The 19467-nt window shown below is 47.1% G+C and overlaps 1 protein-coding gene and 1 long non-coding RNA gene across 5 annotated transcripts in view; both read right to left on the reverse strand.

Annotated features, from left to right (window-relative positions):
• Positions 1-1551: 1551 nt before the first annotated feature.
• On the reverse strand, positions 1552-2396 carry LOC120917083. Its single transcript, XR_005744166.1, has 2 exons — positions 2260-2396; positions 1552-1763 (listed from the first exon to the last, which is right to left on the reverse strand). It is a non-coding gene; the product is annotated as an uncharacterized LOC120917083 (long non-coding RNA).
• A 1194-nt stretch (positions 2397-3590) lies between these two features.
• LRRC36 (leucine rich repeat containing 36) overlaps positions 3591-19467 on the reverse strand; it is a 31326-nt gene continuing 15449 nt past the window's right edge. For 2 of the 4 annotated variants that reach the window (XM_040329521.1, XM_040329520.1), the window contains exons 8-14: positions 18596-18979; positions 15103-15392; positions 12761-12920; positions 9159-9283; positions 7811-7934; positions 5885-5999; positions 3591-3978 (exon numbers count right to left, since the gene is read on the reverse strand). In XM_040329521.1, the coding sequence (XP_040185455.1) occupies positions 3768-3978; positions 5885-5999; positions 7811-7934; positions 9159-9283; positions 12761-12920; positions 15103-15392; positions 18596-18979 (1409 nt within the window). In that variant the 3' untranslated portion in view covers positions 3591-3767. Of the gene's footprint in view, positions 3979-5884; positions 6000-7810; positions 7935-9158; positions 9284-12760; positions 12921-15102; positions 15393-18595; positions 19028-19467 lie in introns of all 4 variants that reach the window. The other 2 variants (XM_040329518.1, XM_040329519.1) reach the window with 1 other exon arrangement.

The raw sequence follows: 19467 nt of genomic DNA on the forward strand, positions 1-19467 counted from the left end.
CTTAATAAATGTATAAACTGTTTTCATCAGCACCTATTGGTTTAATATTGTGTTCCTTTGCCTGCTGAATTTAGATAATAGTAATTACTTACCTGAGCCCCATCTCTGTCCAGTGATGTGCACAAGGCTCTCGGCCGTCTGAGACTCTCCCTTCTGATTGTCTGAGATGCACCATTGGCTCCTGCTGCTGTCAAAGTCAAGTAGGAGAGAGAGGGGGCGGGACTGGGCCGCAGCTCTGTGCGCAGTTTGGCATCTTTGCCCTGGGCGCTGAATGTTCTTGTACCGACACGGACTGTGATGTAAGGAAGGGTGGGGGGCGCTCTTGACTTGTTATGGGGGGGGGGAAGAGGGAGAGAGAGGTGCTCTGGATATCTAGTCTAAGGCCCCGTACACACGACCAAACATGTCTGTTAAAACTGGTCCGCGGGCCAGTTTCAGCATACATGTTCGGTCGTGTGTAGGCCCGAGCGTGCAGGATTCCAGCAAACATTTGCCCGCCGGGCCTTTTCCCAGCGGACAAATATTTCTGGACTTGTTTTAAAACAGTCCGCTGGAATCCTGCCCGCTCGGTCATGTTCGGTCGTCTGTACAGACCTACCGTACATGTCCAAGCGCCCGCCATCCCTCGCATGCGTCGAATGACTTCGACGCATGCGTGGAAGCATTTAACTGGCAGGCCCGCCCGCGTCATCGTCGCGGCGATGCCGCGGACACGCCCCGCGTAGTGTTTACGCGCGGATTTCTGTACGATAGTCCGTACAGCCATTGTACAGAAATCCCCGGCCAGACATGTACGGTGAAAACGGTCCGGCGGACCGCTTTCACCGTACATGTTTGGTCGTCTGTACACGGCCTTACAGATACAATCGGCCCTTTGAGGGCAAACATGATGCTTACCACAGAGGTGTCAAACTCAAACAAAAACATGATATGAGGGAGGCTGTGGGCTACCCCTGGCAATCCTCCTGCCCTAGACCACGGAAAAATCTGGCCCCAATAGGGATCGATAACATTTTTGCTCCAGCTTTCTCAAATCTGTCTGGGTGTCATCATACACGTGTTCTACTCTTTGCATTGAGGGGGAGGAGATATTCTGACCATCCGAGTTATTGCTCTAAATAAATTAAAATCTAAAAAAAAAAAAGATTGGCTTGTGTGTTACAGAGCACAAGTAGGTTCCATCAATAAGCCGCAGCCTTCAGCCCAGATCATGGTGACAAATGTTTCCATGGAGACATAATACTTTGAAAACCATATTTTGTATTAAAAATTTTGTTTTTATGCAAAATGTACAAATTATCAGTATTAAAACAATAATAATAAAAAATAGCATACAAAAGATATAATTAAATCTTTACACACCTCCAATTTTTCTGCCACAACACAAGCAATCACAATAGGCTGTTGAATATAATTAAAAAAAATGTTGGCATCCCCAGACGCATGGTCCCCAGACGATTGGAAAATGGCAGTTCATGTCGGAACTGCCACTGACCTCGGGTGACCTGACCCAAATATACATCACTGATTAGAAATAAAAATTACATACAGCAGCAGTCCAGTGATTGGGGCACACAAACACCCATACTTCTCATTGGTCAGCATACAATATCTGTACTTGTTTTAAACAACTGCCCAACTTGGCAAGAGTCCCCATGATTTATAAATGTAATTACAAACTAATAGCAACCCAATGTTGTCTTTATAAATTCCCTCATGGATGGTGAAGATTTCAGTGTGAATTTGTTGTAGATGTGAGTGCACTTTAAAGGGGTTGTAAAGGAAATTTATTTATTTTTTTTTCATAATAGCATCCTTTACCTGCAGACATTCCTCTTTTCACTTCCTCATTGTTTGTTTTTGCTCAGAAGTTGCTCTATTTCTTCTCTGTTCACTTCCTGCTTGTCTGATTTTACTGACCACCGTGATGGGAGGCTTTACTGCGGTGGTCAGTGACGTGCTCGCCCTCTCCTTGGAACTACATCTGTGTGGCAGGACGCTCTCTACGTGTTAGAGACTTCAAGGAGGTGTGAATTACTGGGCGTGCCACAATGCATGCTGGGAAATGTAGTTCTTACATGAACAAGAGCCGCAAACCAGGAAGTGAATGAGAGGACAGAAACCAGAATGCCGGAGGTGATATAGATGAAGGAATTTAATAGGTATTTACTTGTTTTTGTAACAGAATCATTACACTATTCTGTCTGTCTGCCTTGCAGACATAAATTTTAGGCAAAAACAATTTTTCCTTTACAAAACCTTTAACCATCATCACAGAGCAGCATTAAAGTGGCCCTGTCACCACACCATTTTTAGCCAATATCTCACCTGTAAGGCTGGGTTCACACCTATGCGAATTGGATGTGGGTTTTCCCCGCATTCGCATTACAGGAGATTGTGACCGGCTCTCTATGGAGCCGGTTCACATATCTCCCTTGTGGCTGCGGAGCGGCTTGCACAGGAGCCCTGTGCGTCTTTGGCCCAGTTTTAGGCAAAAATGTGGGTCTGAAATGGAGAACAGGGATGCAATGGACCTCTGCTGCGAACCACATCTGTCAGAGGTGTGAACCCAGCCTCTAAGCATTGTGAATATACTTGCCTTTCTGATGTGTATTAAAAAGCTGCCACATCTCTGCCCCCCTGGACTCTGCAAATATTCTATATATCTGAGTGTATAGAATTCTCCTGCACTGGCTTCTGTAGTTCCTCTTGCCGGCTTGCATGTCGCTTACAGGATGTGTGAGCTCCCAGTACACAGCGAAAGCCAATCGGCAGGTGTAGAGCGACTCGCGCATGCGCCGTAGGGAACCGGGCAGTGAAGCCGGAGCGCTTCACTTCCTGGTTCCCTCACCAAGGATGGCGGGGGGGGCAGCAGAGTGACGAGCGCTTGTCCTCTGCTGCGGACAGCGCTGGACTCCAGGACAGGTAAGTGTCCTAATATTAAAAGTCAGCAGCTGCAGTATTTGTAGCTGCTGGCTTTTAATATTTTTTTTTCAGCGGAGCTCCGCTTTAAAGTCTGCGACTTTTAACCACTTAATTTCTGCGCTATAGCTGAAAGACAGCTACAGTGGGGCTCTGTTGTTCTGGGAGGGCATCCATGGACGTCTTTGCACCCCGCGTGCATCCGGCGTGCTCTGTGATTGCTGCGTCCTTCAGACACAGCTAATTACAGATCGCATTAAGGGCCAATCACAGCGGCCCTTTACCATGTGACCAGCTGTGTACAATCACAGCTCAACACAATGTAAACACACTTGCCGGGTTATCAGCAGCACTTACCTCATACACTGTCACTGCATGAGGAAAGGAGCCGGGAACGTGACGGGGGACATGTACACAGATAATCGGTGCTCTCATTATCAGTGCAGCCCCTCAGTGAAGGAGAAAAATTACTTATTGCCAATTTAAAAAAAGGTTTGTGTTTTGTTTTTTTTTCAAAATTTTTTGGTCACTTTTTGTTTGTTTAGCAAAAAATTAAAAGGAAAAACCAAGTGGTGATTAAATTCCACCAAAAAAAATCTCCATTTGTGTGAAAAAAAAAGCTAAAAATGTCATATAGGTACAGTGTTGCATGATCGTGCAATTGTCATTCAAAGTGTGACAGCGCTGGAAGCTGCAAATTGGCCTGGGCAGGAAGGGGGGGGGGGTAAAGTGTCTGGTATTGAAGCGGTTGAACGAGTCAGCAATGGTAGACTAATACTATCTTCCCACCTTCCTGAATCCATGTACCGGAGGATGTGGTCTGTCCCATCATGTCATGATATTGGCTACAATGGGCAGGCACTGAGCCTCTCTGGATTCCTGTACTGGCTGGTACTGTATGCGGGAGTCAGACCGGGTACATTGGAGGGTTCCGGCGCCTGGTACTTATCAGTGCTGATCCTTTGTGGGGGAGGGGATCTTGGTAGCTTGGAAATCATGCTTGGAGAGATTTTGTTAAGTTGCTGTAGTAGATATTCATTTGTACTAACCAATGACCTGTAAAAATAGAGCAAAGCCTGAGAACAGCAGCAATTATGTCACAAATAACTGTATTCCAAAATGACAAGATACACAGGATGGGGCCAGATTCAGGTAGGGAGCGCGTATTTGTGTGCGGGCGTAACGTATCCTATTTACATTACGCCTCCGCAACTTTGACAGGCAAGTGCAGTATTCACAAAGCAAAGTTGCGGCGGCGTAGCGTAAAATGCTCCAAATTAACCCGCAAAAAGCCAATGCTTACGACTTACGCAAACGACGGAAAATTCTACGCTGGCCCGACGTCCATACTTAACATTGGCTGCGCCTCATATAGCAGGGGTAACTTTACGCCGGAAAAAGCCTTACGTAAACGGCGTATCTGTACTGCGACGGCCGGGCGTACGTTCGTGAATAGGCGTATCTAGCTGATTTACATATTCTAGGCGTAAATCAGCGTACACGCCCCTAGCAGCCAGCGTAAATATGCAGTTAAGATACGACGGCGTAGGAGACTTACGCTGGTCGTATCTTAGACAAATTTGGGCGTATCTGATTCTTTAAATCAGGCGCCAAGATATGACGCCTCACACTCAGAGATACGACGGCGTATCTCCTACCTGAATCTGGCCCGATATGTGTAGTGCGTTGTCCAATAAACAAGCCAGTAGGTGGACTTTAATGAGTTCCTAAAAAATGAAAGTGGTTGTAAACCTCAGACATGAAATATGAACAAAGCATATCCTTTAAGTGTACACTGTGTCATATCATAGCGGGAAGTGTCATTTCTGTCTGCTTTCTCCTTCCTCTGCTATCAGCATGAATCACTTCTGACACCAAGAGAAAAAAGGTGACAGGGAGGGAGCTTCAGCAGATTGACAGCCTCAGCTCGGTTCCTGTATGCTGTGTGAAGGGGGGGGAGGGTGGTGGAGGGGTCCCTTCCCTCTCCTCCAATCAGCTCTCAGAGCTCTCCTCACTGAGCTCTGCAGTGTGTATTTTCAGCTCTCCATCCACTGTTTTCTGATAGCCCGTCCATAAGGGGTGCCCCGCCCCCACAGTTTATTCATATAACGCTTTATTTTTAAATAAGTGATAATATGACTCATGCCTTGTACACACGATCGGAATTTCGGATGGAAAAAGTCAGATGGAATTTTTTCACCGGATATTTTCCGACCGTGTGTGTGCCCCATCTGAGTTTTTCCATTGAAAATTCCGAGGGACTTAGAAAGAGAACATGTTCTATTTTTTTTTTCCCCGATGAAAAAAAAATTATATCGTATATTCCGTTCGTCTGTATGGAACTCCGACAGAGAAAAAAAACATGCATGCTCAGAATCAAGTTGACGCATGCTCGGAAGCATTGAACTTCATTTTTTTCGGCTCGTCGTAGTGTTGTACGTCACCGCGTTTTGGACGGTCGGAATTTGGTGCGACAGTGTGTATGCAAGACAGCTTGAACGGAAAAAAATCCGTCAGAGTTTATCCCGACGGAAATTCAGATTGTGTGTATGGGGCATAACATATTTTGATATTTAGGTGATAGAGCACCTCCTCACCACCTGTCAAATGCCCTCTAAAAAGTTATCCAAACACTGATTGCTCTTCAGAGGGCACTGCATTAGTAAACTGTTGGAATCAAGTCTCAGCCCAGTGTTGTAGGCCCAAAGCTACCATCCGTCTGGTGGGCACAGAGTTATCTAATACTGCTTTACATGAAAATGGAAAATTGTATCAAATACTTAGCGTAATTTTCATTTCCTTACATCAATATGGCAGCATACTACCCACACGTATGATACCATGTTGGAAAATTGTATCAAATACTGTCATTTTCCTTTCCTGGCACCAATTTATGGCAGGATACATGTGGTAGTATGCTGCCACGTTGGCATCAGGAAATCTGGTATAACATGGCAATTACCTTTGACTGTTGTGTAGCACATTCACAGTCTCCTGCAGTTTATTGGTCTTGCTCAGTTGCTGCTGTAAGGACTCCACCTGGAGGCTTAGCTGCTCGTACTTCTGCCGCAGGTCATCTGAAATACAGGAAAATGGTGATCACTTACTACAGACCCCCCGTTGTCCCTAGATAGGTAAAGTGGTATATCCCCCTCCAGATAAATGGCATGGACCTTGGTCTTCTGTAAACCAGACCAAATGTATTTTTTAACCACATGCCGACCAGCGCACGGCGATATACGTCGGCACAATTGCTCGGCTGGGCAAATGGGCGTACAGGTACGTTCCCTTTAAAACACAGCATTGTGGGCGCATGCGTGCTCCGTGACAGCGGACTCGATGTCCGCTTGTGTCCAGCGATCGTGTCAGGGAGCGGCAGAACGGGGAGATGCCTATGTAAACAAGGCATTTCTCCTAATGTGGCCTATGTAATGGCTCTGGGACATCAGCAGACACAACTGGGCATGGCTTGTTAATGGAGAAGCAATCAGATGTGTTGCAAACTTTTAAAGACACTGATAGTCTGGAACTTGATGTTTCTGAAGTGTGGCTTCCCTAGCCTGTCCTAAAGCAAAACAAGTATATACGGCATTGCGTGTTGACACAGTGCTATTGATTTAAATTAAAGACGCACCAAATAGAAAAAGGGTGCGTTTTCAGCCATAGGGACTTTGCAGCTGCATTGATGCCTGGGAGCTTTCAGATTGTACCCTCTAATGCACATATGTCAAACACAAGGCCCCCTGCCCCAATCTTGCCCTCCTGGCCTTGCCATGTGGCCCTCTCGCCCAGTTTTGCAGCCTTAACATGGCGGAACTCCCTTTCCCCACCTCTGGCTCTCAAGCTTCCGCTCCCCCGCTGTCGCCTTCTGGGTTTACAAGAGACAGCTTTGCTCTGTGGCTCCCAGAACTAACAGATCCCTGCATACACTCATGGGACAGATCTATTGAATTAAGAGCGAGAAAACAATCTCCCTGCAAGGCCAGACAAAGCTGCCTACATAGGGAGGTACCAGTGTCAAGCCAGGTAGGAGAGAGGTGGGAGGAAGTTATGGTGGGGTAGCACACTGTTCATAGCGCACCCCTAAACCCTGCACTCTGTACGTAGCACGCCCCCTGCACTCTCTACGTAGCACGCCCCCTGCACGCTGCACATAGCACGCCCCCTGCACTCTGCACGTAGCACGCCCCCCTGCACTCTGTACGCAGCACGCCCCCCTGCACTCTGTATGTAGTGTAATCATGAACTCTGCACTCTTAAGTAGCTCACCCATATACAACCGGCCCTTTGAGGGCAATCATACTGCAGATGCAGCCCACTATGAAAATGGAGTTTGACACCCCAGCTCTAATGCATGGGTGCCCAACCTCTTGAAGAGCGAGCAGCACTTAAGCGACTTGGTAACCGGTCACAATGAGCGGAACTGGTAAGATGATAGATCCATGTCCATTCTTCATATGCAGAGGGGACACAGACACAGCCTGTTCTACTCTATGAGCCCTACGATCTGATCCACCCAGATGGAATGGTTAAAAACAATGGGTCAATGGGTATACACTGCTCCTAAAGCGCCCCTGCCCATTGAAATCAATGGGCAGCGCCACTTATCAATGATAGGCTTCGCTCTGTTTCTAGACATTGATAAAGCCTTTGTATCCATCTCCTGACTTGTGCCTGTCCACAGCATTATATCCCAGAGATCACGGTGACGGCGTTACCCATAGTTGATTGTTTGCATCAGTTGTACTACCAGGGACCGAAATACTCCAGGAAAGCTCTTTACATGCTGAGCTAATCAAAATAACCACAGTTTACATTTTAAGGGGGGGGGGGGTGAGTTTAATTAAAGGGTTATTGGAGCACAGGACCATTCAGCGATTTGGACTACCTTGCATCAGTGGTAAATGCCCTCCTGTTTCCCTGCGGGCCACTTGGTTCTCTAGTTTATGGACTTTGCTTCGTAGAAAATGATTTTCCTCCATAACTTTTATCAGCCTCAGTTTTATGGATTCCTGAAAGAGTAGAAAACACAGAATACTCGCTGTTCAAACCGAACATCTATCAAACCCAACGAGGCATTGTACACGTTCTAATGTTTTTGTTGCTTTAACTGTCATTTGTTTGCCTTACCTTGTAATGATGGGATGTGGCTGCAGTTTGTCATGGATGATCAACTCCCCTATGTCCATGTATTTATTCAAAGGGAAACCGAAAAACAGACAAAGAGGAAGGCGCAAGCTCCCTGTAGGAGTCATGCTTGTAACTGTCAGCCTTGCAATGCCTCATGGGACTTGTAGTTTTGCAACAGCTGGAGGGACGCCAGTTTAAAACCCCTGACCTAGTGCATTACCGAAAATGTATTGAGGCGAATAGAAGCTGCTAAAAGTAAATACAAAGGTGCAGCTTGTAAAAGCCAATGAACCAAAAGACGCCATACAGTGCAGGATACATGTACTCCAAAGACAACCCGCTGTGGTGTCAAGTGATGCGTTTCGGGGGCGCACCCTTTTCCCAAGAGCTAATAACTTATTGCGCTCAGGAAGGGGGTGCGCCTCCGAAACGGGTCAGTTTGACATCACAGTGGGGCGTCTTTGGAGTACATGTATCCTGCACTGTATGGCGTCTTGTGGTTCATTGGCTTTTACAAGTTGCACCTTTGTGAGTATTTATTTTTAGCAGTTTCAATTCGCCTCAATGAATTTTCAGTAATGCACTAGGTCAGGGGTCTCAAACTGGCGGCCCTCCAGCTGTTGCAAAACTACAAGTCCCATGAGACATTGCAAGGCTGACAGAGAGACAGATTCCATTTCGGGAGGCTAAAAACTGTCAGAAAGTCAGCTGACGGGCTCCATAGCAAGACAGGAAGTGAGAGTAAATGCCTGCAAATTAAGGGACTCTACTGTCCCCCAAGGCCCTCGGAAATAGTGTCCCCACTGGAAAATGTCAGGGCGGGTCTTAAATGCGGGTGTGGCCTTGACAGGAAGGGGTGGGTCATATTTAAATTAGGTGGTGCACAAGTTTAGTCAGGCCTAGGGCAGCACAAAACCTAAATACACCCCTGTAACAGTGCCATTATTAGCCCTGCTGTTGTTGGACAGGGGGATTAGATGGGGCAGGACTTGCGTCCTGAAGTAAGGCCCGTAGTTAATCAGTTTGTATTTTGTCTTCCCCGGAGTTGACTTTTTTTCATGAACATTGGGTATTTGCAAACACTGTGAGCATTACAGATGGCATACCATACTGTCACCATCCTCCAGCGCTCCATAGCTGTTCCTGGAACCCCGCAGCTGATCGCCCAACGGGAACATCTGTTTGGCCGAGTCGGAGGTCGTCAGCTTGGTAAGCAGTTCTCGAGCAGGAACTGGCATGAAAAAAACACCATGTTAGCTTACAGTAAAGGAAATTATTGTTTTTTAAAGCACTTCTCGTGTTCAAATGCCTAAAATATGAGAGCCATCACTGCATGTTTATGTACCATGTACCAGTATTTTAGAATTACAATAAGGGCTTGTTTACACTTGCTTCAAAATGCGGCATTGGAAACTCGTTTTTAAAGCACTTCAGGGTTAGTTTGGAGGCATTGGAGATATGAGATATCCCAGGATGCACTGGGAAACCAACAAGTGAACTAAAAAGACATCATCAGCAGTAACTTCTGGTTCATGTGTATATATTCTGGAAGTGTCTGATGCGGATGTCACATCCGGTGTGCAGCGTGGAGCAGCGGGAAGGAATGTGGGAATGCTATAGTGGAAAATAAGCAGGGATCGGAGAGAGGACTAAGTGGCGGAGGATCAGCAGAGCTGGGGGACAAAAGCAGGAGAAACTAGCAGATGTCACATGTGGTGAGCAGCCTGGAAGCAATATAGCAGGATGTGATCAGGAACTGGAGAGAGAGGAGGATCAGCAGAGCTTGGAGGCACTGCTGTGTGGGAGATCAGCAGAGTCGGGGGGGGGTTACTAATGAGTGTGGATCAGCAGAGCTGGGGGTTACTAATGAGTGTGGATCAGCAGAGCTGCCAAAAAGCAGTTTTTCTCTGAAAAAATTGCTAATGCTAAAAATGCAGCAGCTGAACTCTTTAGAGTTGCGAAAAATCTAGCTAATCCAGCATGTAGACAGCCGGAAGAAGAAGCTTCACCAGAGTTTTGTAATATTTTATCAAATTATTTTAATGAAAAGATAGAAATTATTAGGAACAATATCAAAGTAGTAGATATTGAGGAATATTGTCCCATCTATGAAGGTACAAGATTCTCTAGTTTTGTGGATGTCTCTACTTTAGATATTCTGAATATCCTCAAGTCTCTTAGAGCCTCGTCCTCATCATTTGATCCTTGCATTGCGCAACTAGTGAAGGACGCCGCAGAGACATTGGCCCCCTTTATTGCCGACATTGTAAATACTTCCTTCTCCACTGGAACAGTGCCGGGTATTCTGAAGCGGGCGGTGATTATTCCCCTGCTGAAGAAAGCTAACCTGGCACGCTCCGTGTTGAGCAATAATCGTCCCATTTCAACTCTACCATTTCTGGCAAAAATCATGGAACGAGCCGCAGTGTGGCAAATTCAGCCCCATCTCGAGTCCAATTCCATTCTCGATGATTTTCAATCTGGATTCCGACCAGGAAGAGGTCCTGAAACCGCCTTGACCAAAGTCCAGGATGATCTACTCTGGGCCCTGGACAGAAATGAGGCTTCGGCCTTGGTATTGCTGGATCTGTCGGCAGCATTCGATACCATCGATCATTCTAGACTGCTTGATCGATTAGGGACTGTGGCAGGCATTGATGGTATAGCATTGGCATGGATGACCTCATTTCTGCTGGACAGGGTTCAGAGAGTAAGGCTGGGACTGCACTGCTCTTCTGATAGTCCCCTGTTCTGTGGAGTCCCTCAAGGGTCGGCGTTATCGCCGCTCCTGTTCAACATCTATATGAGGCCTCTGCTATATATCATCCGCCGCCACAACCTATCTTTTCATGTCTACGCTGACGACACCCAGTTCTACATTCCTCTGCCCAGGGATGGGGGGGCACAGATAACTCTGGCCACCTGCCTGGAGGAAATTCAAGCCTGGATGGGGGCCAATTATCTTATGCTCAATGGCTCCAAGACTGAGTGCATGGTTTTATGCAATCAGCCATGGTCGGGCGGTTTCCCTACCTGGCCGGACTCGTTTTCATCGGTCCCAGTGCCAGTCACCCAGGTCAGGGATTTGGGAATCATCTTGGACGAGAGATTGACGCTACGACCACAGGTAAACCAGGTGGTGAGTTCTTGTCACTTCCACTTGAAACTCCTGAGGTCGACTTTTCGCTTCATTGAAGAATCGCATAAGATCTCCATGGTCAATGCCATTATTGGAAGTCGATTAGATTATTGTAATGCTTTGTACCTGGGTTTACCTAATAACATCATGCACAAATTACAGCTTATTCAGAATGCCGCTGCGAGGCTACTCACGGGTGTTGGTCGTCGTGACCACATCACGCCATCGCTGAGAGCCCTGCATTGGCTACCCGTGAAGGAACGGGTTCTGTTTAAGACTGGATGCATGGTGCACAGGGCTACCCATGGCAAGGGGCCAGTGTACCTGCAGGAAAAATTCACCAAGTATGTGCCCAACCGTACCTTAAGGTCGGCTAATTTGGAAACTTTGGTGATTCCTAAATTTCGTAAGAAAAAATGCGGAGGGAGGACGAGTGCGGTCCAGGGAGCACAGTTTTGGAACTCCCTGCCTCTAAAATTAAGGCTTGAGAATGATCTTTTTAAGTTCAGGAAGCTTTTAAAAACTGAGCTTTTCAGTCTAGCCTATGGAATTACATAGGTTTTTATAGTTCTTTGATCTGCTACTATTTTAAATTTGATCTGTTCCGCTGCCTGTGTGTGTTTTTTTGGTTGTTGCTGTATTGTTGTTCTCGGCGCATCGAGGCCTACGGGTAACTGACTGCGTTTTGTACTTTTTTGTACTTTTAAGAATTTTATTAAATAAATACAAATAAAATAACTACTGAGCTAGGGATCTGCTGAACAAGAGTACGAATGTGCTGGGGATCTGCTGAGTAGGGGGTACTAATAATCCTGGAGATCTGCTGAATGGGAGTGCTAATAAATTGGAGGTACTGCTGAGCCGGGGTTCTACTAAGCCCTTTTAAAGCAAATATAAAACCAACACAAACAGGACATTTACCGAGCTTCATTAAAGCTTTACCGAAGCATCAAAAACACATAAAACAAATGCATTTTGAAGCAGTAGGTGCTTTATTGTTTCTTAAAAGAGAAGTAAAGGCTCCCCCCCCCCCCCATTAATACTTACCTAGGTGGATACAGCATCGGTCTGAGTGCCCTCAGCGATCAGTGGCTCTCCTGACAGGGGGGGGGGGGGTCTGTGCTGATAATCAGCGAAGCCCCTATCAGAGGTACCCACCACAGATGCCAATCAGTGCCTGTCAGTGCCTCCTCATCAGTGCCGCCTCATCAGTGTCCGTCAATGAAGGAGAAAACACTTATTTACAAAGTTTTACAACATAAAAAATAAATAAAAAACCCATCAGTGATAAAAATACCACCAAAAAAACGCTCTATTTGGGAAGAAAAAAAAATCATATGTGTACAGTGCAGCACGACCGCGCAATTGTCATTCAAAGTGTGACAGCGCTAAAAGCTGGAAATTAGGTTGGTGCCTCTGAAGGTATTTAATCAGCGTGATAGCCAGGCAACAAATAGGTGTGCCTTTCAGTATTTTTCTAGGGAAAGGACCAGAACAGAGGTCTCTTGCTGGTTCTGGAGCCCTACCTGTCTATCCTTTAAATGCTTGTTAATATTTATAGATACTCACCCAGAAATCTCTGATTGTGAAGGAGAGACCCTGAGCCGTTCCAGTACCGATCCACCAAGTCCATAAGTTGCTGGAGAACATCTGAGATGGAAGAAGTCTCACTTCTACTGGGCGAGCTTTCCCTTTTCTTCGGCTCATTTTCACTCAGCAAATCCTCTCTCTGAAAACAACAAACGTCGTATTGATCTATGACATCATTGTATTGTGTTTAAATTTGCTGCCAACCAATATTATGCTTTAAAGTGATTTTAAAGACAAATTTTTTATTTTTTCAAAATAACAAACATGGTATGCTCACCTGCTCTGTGTAATGGTTTTGCACAGAGCAGCTCTGATCCTCCTCTTTTCAGGTCCCCCGCCGGCGCTTCTGGCCCCTCCTTCCTGCCAAGTGCCCCCATAACAAGCAGCTATGGGGTACTCGTACATGCTCGCTCTCGAACTGTTAGGTAGATTCACAAAGAGTTAGGCCGGCTTATCAGTAGATAAGCCAACCTAACTCTGAATCTACGCCGGCGTTTGTTTAAGGGTATGCTCAAACAGAGATACGCTTAAACAAAGCTAAGATAGGCCGGCTTGCACCGTTCTATCTTAGCTTGCAATGTTTCTGATGGCCGCTAGATGGCGCTTCCATTGCGGCCGGCGTAGATTATGTAAATGAAGGGATACGCCGATTCACGAACGTACGCCAGACCTACGCCGTCGAATTACGTAGTTTCCGTAAGGGATAGGCCGCCTAAAGTTATTCCACCTATGAAGTGGAATAACAATGTTAAGTATGGCCGCCGTTCCCGCCGCGAGGTTCGAATTTTTTATGTCGTTTGCGCAAGTCGTCCGCTAATCGGGAGTTACGTCGTTTACGTCCACGTCAAAATCAATAGGGGCCCGTACGGCGTACTTAGTCGCAATGCGCCCTGGGAAATGTAGGCGCCCGCCGCATTCGCAGTGTGAAAAAAAACTTCAAAAAACGTGAGGTCAAGCCTCATTTCCATACAACACGCCCCCCTCCAAGTCATTTGAATTAGGCGCCCTTACGCCCGCTCGTTTGAGGCTACGCCGCCGTAGATTAGCAGGTAAGTGGTTTGAAAATCACTACTAGCCTAACTAATTTACGGCGGTGTAGCCTAAACAGGCTAGGCCGTCCTAAAGTTAGGCCAATGTGTGTGAATCTACCTATGTGTGTCCATTCACACACAGGTAATACTCCATATTCCCATCGCACACGTTCCCGGGTACACTCTCATAGATTTTGGTGCTGCAGCAACGGCCAGCTGGAGACTGGTTTGGAAAGTCACAAGGGAGAGATTTGTCAGCACACCATGGATGGACAAGGTAGCGTCCAAAATGGGTTTTTATTGCATGGTCACATCACAGAGAAGTGAAACATCTCAGAGTCACGCAGGACCCCTTCGTCAGGCGCACAGAGAGTGGTTGCCCCCCCCCCCCCGCTCTCCTTAATGGCTGTAATTGACAGCACCAGGAGCCAATAGCTCCTGCTGCTGTCTAAGCCAATGAGGAGGGAGAGAGCCATTGCGCTCGTGCGCATCGCTGGATTGAGATGGGGCTCAGGTAAATAGAAGTGGGGAGGGGGGGGCTGCATGCAGTGATCTATGCCTGGAAGTGTGAGTGAATACCTGTATTATACAGGTATCTGCTCCCTCCTCCCTGAAAGGTGCCAAATGTGACACCGGAGGGGGGGGGGGGGATTCCAAAAAGCGGAAGTTTCATTTTGGGGTGGAACTCCGCTTTAAGTTAAAAAAACTTTAGAACCACTTTTGCAATTGCCCCATATTAAAGTCGAGGTTCACCCTATAAAAAATTTCTAACACTACATCCAGCCCAGTTCTGCATATAAAATGACACTGACCTTTTTTTTTTTTTTTTGCTGTAGATAGCGTTAGCCTTTAGAATTCACCGCGGCTTCCGGGTAGGGAATTCCGCGGGAGTGGGCGTTCCTATTGACATGCCAATTGATTGACATGCTAAACGACGGCGCACACAGCGCGTCACGACTTCCCGAAAGAAGCTCGGGTCGGCTCGGCTCTATTCGGCGCCGGTGCGCAGGCGCCGAATAGAACCGAGCTTCCTTCGGGAAGTCGTGACGCGCTGTGTGCGCCGTCGTTTAGCATGTCAATCAATTGGCATGTCAATAGGATGGCCCACTCCCGCGGGATTCCCTACCCGGAAGCCGCGGTGAATTCTAAGGCCAACGCTATCTACAGCAAAAAAAAAAAAAAGGTCAGTGTCATTTTATACGCAGAACTGGGCTGGATGTAGTGTTAGAATTTTTTTTATAGGGTGAACCTCGACTTTAAGAAGATCACAGAGTGTGGTTATGGACTTACCTGCAGGTCTGAATAGAGATCGGAGGGTTTCGGCGATATCAGGGAGTTCAGGCTGCTGGATCTTTTCATTCCCGATTGAGTCAAGTTTGAAGTGGACGATTTCTCGGGGTTCCAGGCGCTCTTGTAATCTCGACACAATTCGGCAGTTTTCGCAGTAAAGTGAGCGTTGGATAGCGTGGGTTTAGAAGGCAGCGTGTAGGTCTTTGAGATGTCGCTGAAGCCTTTTCTGAGGGCAGAGAGAGAACTGGAAGACGCGGGAGGGTCAGCCATGTGTGTTGTGATATAAAGATCTAGAAAAAGACAGCATATGTACAATTATCAACTGTACCTGAAACATTGTCCAGCGCTACATCTTTTCTTTTTCAAGTATAACTAACTAAAACGTTCAAATGGAAGCGCTGCTGAGCCCGTGCAAACGCAGTCCTGGGGAAACCACAATAGTGTGAACCTAGCCATCGGAAGATTCACTTTCTCTATTTTTATTGGGTTGACAGCAGAACAGTAGTAGAGGGGGAATCTTGCAATGGGGACACTAGTTCTGGTGAACCTGGTGACAGCCAGCCAGGGGTGGACTGACAACTCATGGGGCCCCCGGGCAATAGAAGATTATGGGGCCCCTGGGCTTACAGATGGCCACCACGCCAGGAGGCAGTGCAGCTAAAATCTCGGGATTTTCACATCAAAAGCATGTCGGTTTCGGACATATCAGGGACAGATGTAAAAAAAAAAACATAGATTTTTACATACTGTCCCTGGTTTTACTGAGCCTGGCAACCCTGATGGGGCCCTCGGGCAGTGCCCGAGTAACTCAATGGTCAGTCCGCCCCGGCAACCAGCGGTTACCTCCCTATGGAGGGATTTCCTCTCACTTCCTGTTTTGCCTATAGGACAGGAAGTGAAGGTAAATCTCCCCAATCGGACACAGACGGCAAAAAAAAAACTGACAGGGGTTATAACCTTCCCTTACTTCAGGGGTAGGCAACCTCGGCCCTCCAGCTGTGGAGAAACTACAAATCCCATCATGCCTCTAGGAGTCATGCCTGTGATTGTCAGGGTCTTGCAATGTCACATGGGACTTGTAGTTTCAAAACAGCCAGAGGGCCGAGGTTGCCTACCCCTGCCTTACTTTATCCAAAATAAAAAAAAATATATATATTTTTGCCCCCAATCCTACTTAAATTTTTGGAGTCGGAAAGGAGTTAGCAACTTTAAAAAATAAGTATGTTTTCTTTTTTTTTTTTCCTGGGACCCAGACAGAGAAGCCCAGCCTGAAAAGCTCAGGCTGGACTTCTCCTTTAAGTTTGTATTGCTGTCTGTGGGCCAGATTCACAAAGAGATACGACGGTGTATCTACAGATACACCATCGTATCTCTGACTTACACTGGTCCTATCTATGCGCCTGATTCATAGAATCAGATACGCATAGATAGGGCTAGATCCGACAGTGTTACACTGTGTTACACTGTCGGATCTATTTTTAAATTTAAAAATGGCGCCGGGGGGCGTTCCCGCTGATTTACAAGAAATAATATGTAAATCAGCGAGATACGCAAATTCACGAACGTACGTGGACCCGACGCAGTCTTCTTACGACGTTTCCGTAGCGGCGTACCCGTCGTATACTTACCCTTTCTTTTATCAGGCGCAGCCAATGTTAAGTATAGCCGGCTTTCCTGCGTCGAATTTGAATTTTTTAACGTCGTTTGCGTAAGTCGTTCTCGAATACGGACGGACGTCGTTTACGTAAGGGTCGCAACCACTGACGTCCTAGCGACGTCAGTGGGAGCAATGCACGCCGGGAAATTTCGCGGACGGCGCCTGCGCATTTAAATCGGCGCGGGAACGCGCCTGATTTAAATATGACACTCCCCTAGCCGCGGAATTTGAATTCCGCTGGGGGATTTAGGATCCGCCGTCGTAAGTTTGGAGGTAAGTGGTTTGTGAATTAGCCACTTGCCTCCTAAACTTGCGGGAGCGGATCTTAATTCACGTAGATCGAGCGGATCTATAGATACGTGAATCTGGCCCATTATCTCCGAGGGAAAGATTTACTCTCCCTATTTATACTGTGTAACGGTCCTTTGGGACTGAAATTGGGAGACAATCAAATGTTTGGAGTTGGTGCCAGAACAGGAATAGATGGAAAATCTTCCAATGGGGACACTTTTTTAATAGTGGCGACAATAGAGTGGAAGAGCTCCCCCTTCTAACTTTTGAGATATTTCCACTCACTTCCTGTGAGAACAACTGAAAGGAAGTCTATCCAATGGCACTTAGCAGTTGAATTGAGGAGTAAGGCCCCTTTCACATGGGGCGGATCAGTAATGATCCGCCCCGTGAACCTCCGCTTGCTCAGTGGGGATCGCTCCGTTGATCCCCGCTGAGCCGGCGGATGACAGGGCGGTCCCCGCACACTGTGCAGGGACCGCCCTGTCTTTTCTTAGCTCTCCCCTATAGGGGGATCGGATGAACATGGACCGTCTGTTCGTATTCACCCGATCCGATCCGCCAGACGGATGGAAAAAAAGGATTTTTGTACTCACCGTAAAATCCATTTCTCTGAGTTCATAGACGGACACAGCCTTCATTGACCTTAGGGTTATGCTTCTTCCTACCAGGAGATCTCCTGGTAGGAAGAAGCATAACCCTAAGGTCAATGAAGGCTGTGTCCGTCTATGAACGAAAGAGAAAGTAGGTTTTTCCTCCGTCACACTTTGGCGGATCGGAGCGGGTCGGATGTCAGCGGGCATGTCACCGCTGACATCTGCGGTTCCATAGAGGAGCACGGAACGCCCGTTCAGGTCCGCCAAAAAAACTGGCAGGCGGACCTGAACGGGCCGCCCGTTTGTGAAAGAGCCCTTAGGGTTAGGGGGTTAGGGTTTCCCCTTGAAGAATAAGGCTAGGACTCAGGAATTGGAACAGGGACCTCCCCCAGAGGTCAAAGGTCAGAAGGCAGGTTCCCAGAGGTCAATGGTCACGAGGCGTGGCTGACCCACCCCCACCAAAGTGTATTGCCCTAAAAGACGTACCTCTGCCACATTTGTTTTCCAAAATGTCAAAAAGCTGACAAAAAAAAAAAAAGTGACGGAGGTGGGGCTTTCTTTGTTGGAACTCAGGGAAGAACAGGCCCCATTGGGTTGGCACCCAGGGTGACTGAAAACAAATCAGCGTTCACACCCTGGTTTGGGCTTGTGGTGACAGTTAAAGCATAGAGATTAGCATAGCTTTGTGATGTTCCCGGATACAGTACACCAGTGTCTTTAATAAGTACAGTTATCCTTTAAGCGGATCACATCCCCATATATATCCCTGCTTTAAGATTGTGTACACAAGAGAACATTGAACCTCTCGCCTCATTTCCTACTGTCAGAGGAGCTTACAATTTATTTTTCCTATCGCAGTTCTACATTAGGGCCATTTTGGGTAGAAGCAAGATAAATACATTTTGGAGTAGGGAGAGAAAAGGACGAGAAATAAATAAAAGTCTGATACCGGAACTGAGCCTCAGTAGCCTCTCTCGGCTGGACTCCTCGCCGCCATTATGTGAGGGTTTGAGACGGTCCCTCATCTCTGAGCTTTGGCCGATGTCATTGATGTCACCAGACCTAATCCTTTCATTCCCATCTAGGGTGCTTGCCCTCATCCTCTCGCTGCCCGCAGCGTCTTTCCTTACTGGTGTAGATGTGAGGTAGGTATTCTTGAAGCTAAATGCCGTCCCCAGTTTGTCCGGGTAGCTAAAACCCAAATGTTTTGTGGAGCCGATATCGTCTTGGTTTTTCATAGGCGTAGAAATATCCTCTTGCTTTGGAAAAAACTCAGACATTGTGGAGTCGGCGAAGGTGACGCGGTGTCCTTCTTTAGGGCGAGAGGAGAGGCCTGGAGAACGGAGAGAAGAGCGTGTTGGGGATGGCAATGGCCTGTACTCTAAACAGGAAAACAAAGCAAAGGGGAAATATAAAAAGTCTGAGCTCAGTTGGGTTCTCTCACAAAACAGCCCTGACCATTCCTGTCCTGCTAAATGAGGTCAACTGTCAGCAGAGATAAAGGGCCAGATTCCCAAAGAAGCGCCTATCTTTAGGCGGGCGTAGCGTATCTCAGATACACTACGCCGCCGTAACTTAGAGCGGCAGGTCCCGTATTCAGAAAGAACTTGCGCTCTAAGTTACGGCGGCATAGTGTAAATGGGCCAGCGTAAGCCCGCCTAATTCAAACTAGGCTGGTAGGGGGCGTGTTGTATGTAAATGATTCGTGACCCCACGTAAATGACGCGCTTAACGAACGGCGCATGCGCGCGCATGCTCAGTATCACGTCGAATTTTCAAAGTAAATTACGCCCGCTCAATGCTTAGTCGACGTGAACGTAA

This window comes from Rana temporaria, chromosome 11 (assembly GCF_905171775.1).
Source record: "Rana temporaria chromosome 11, aRanTem1.1, whole genome shotgun sequence".
In the NCBI taxonomy this organism is placed as follows: Eukaryota; Metazoa; Chordata; class Amphibia; order Anura; family Ranidae; genus Rana; species Rana temporaria.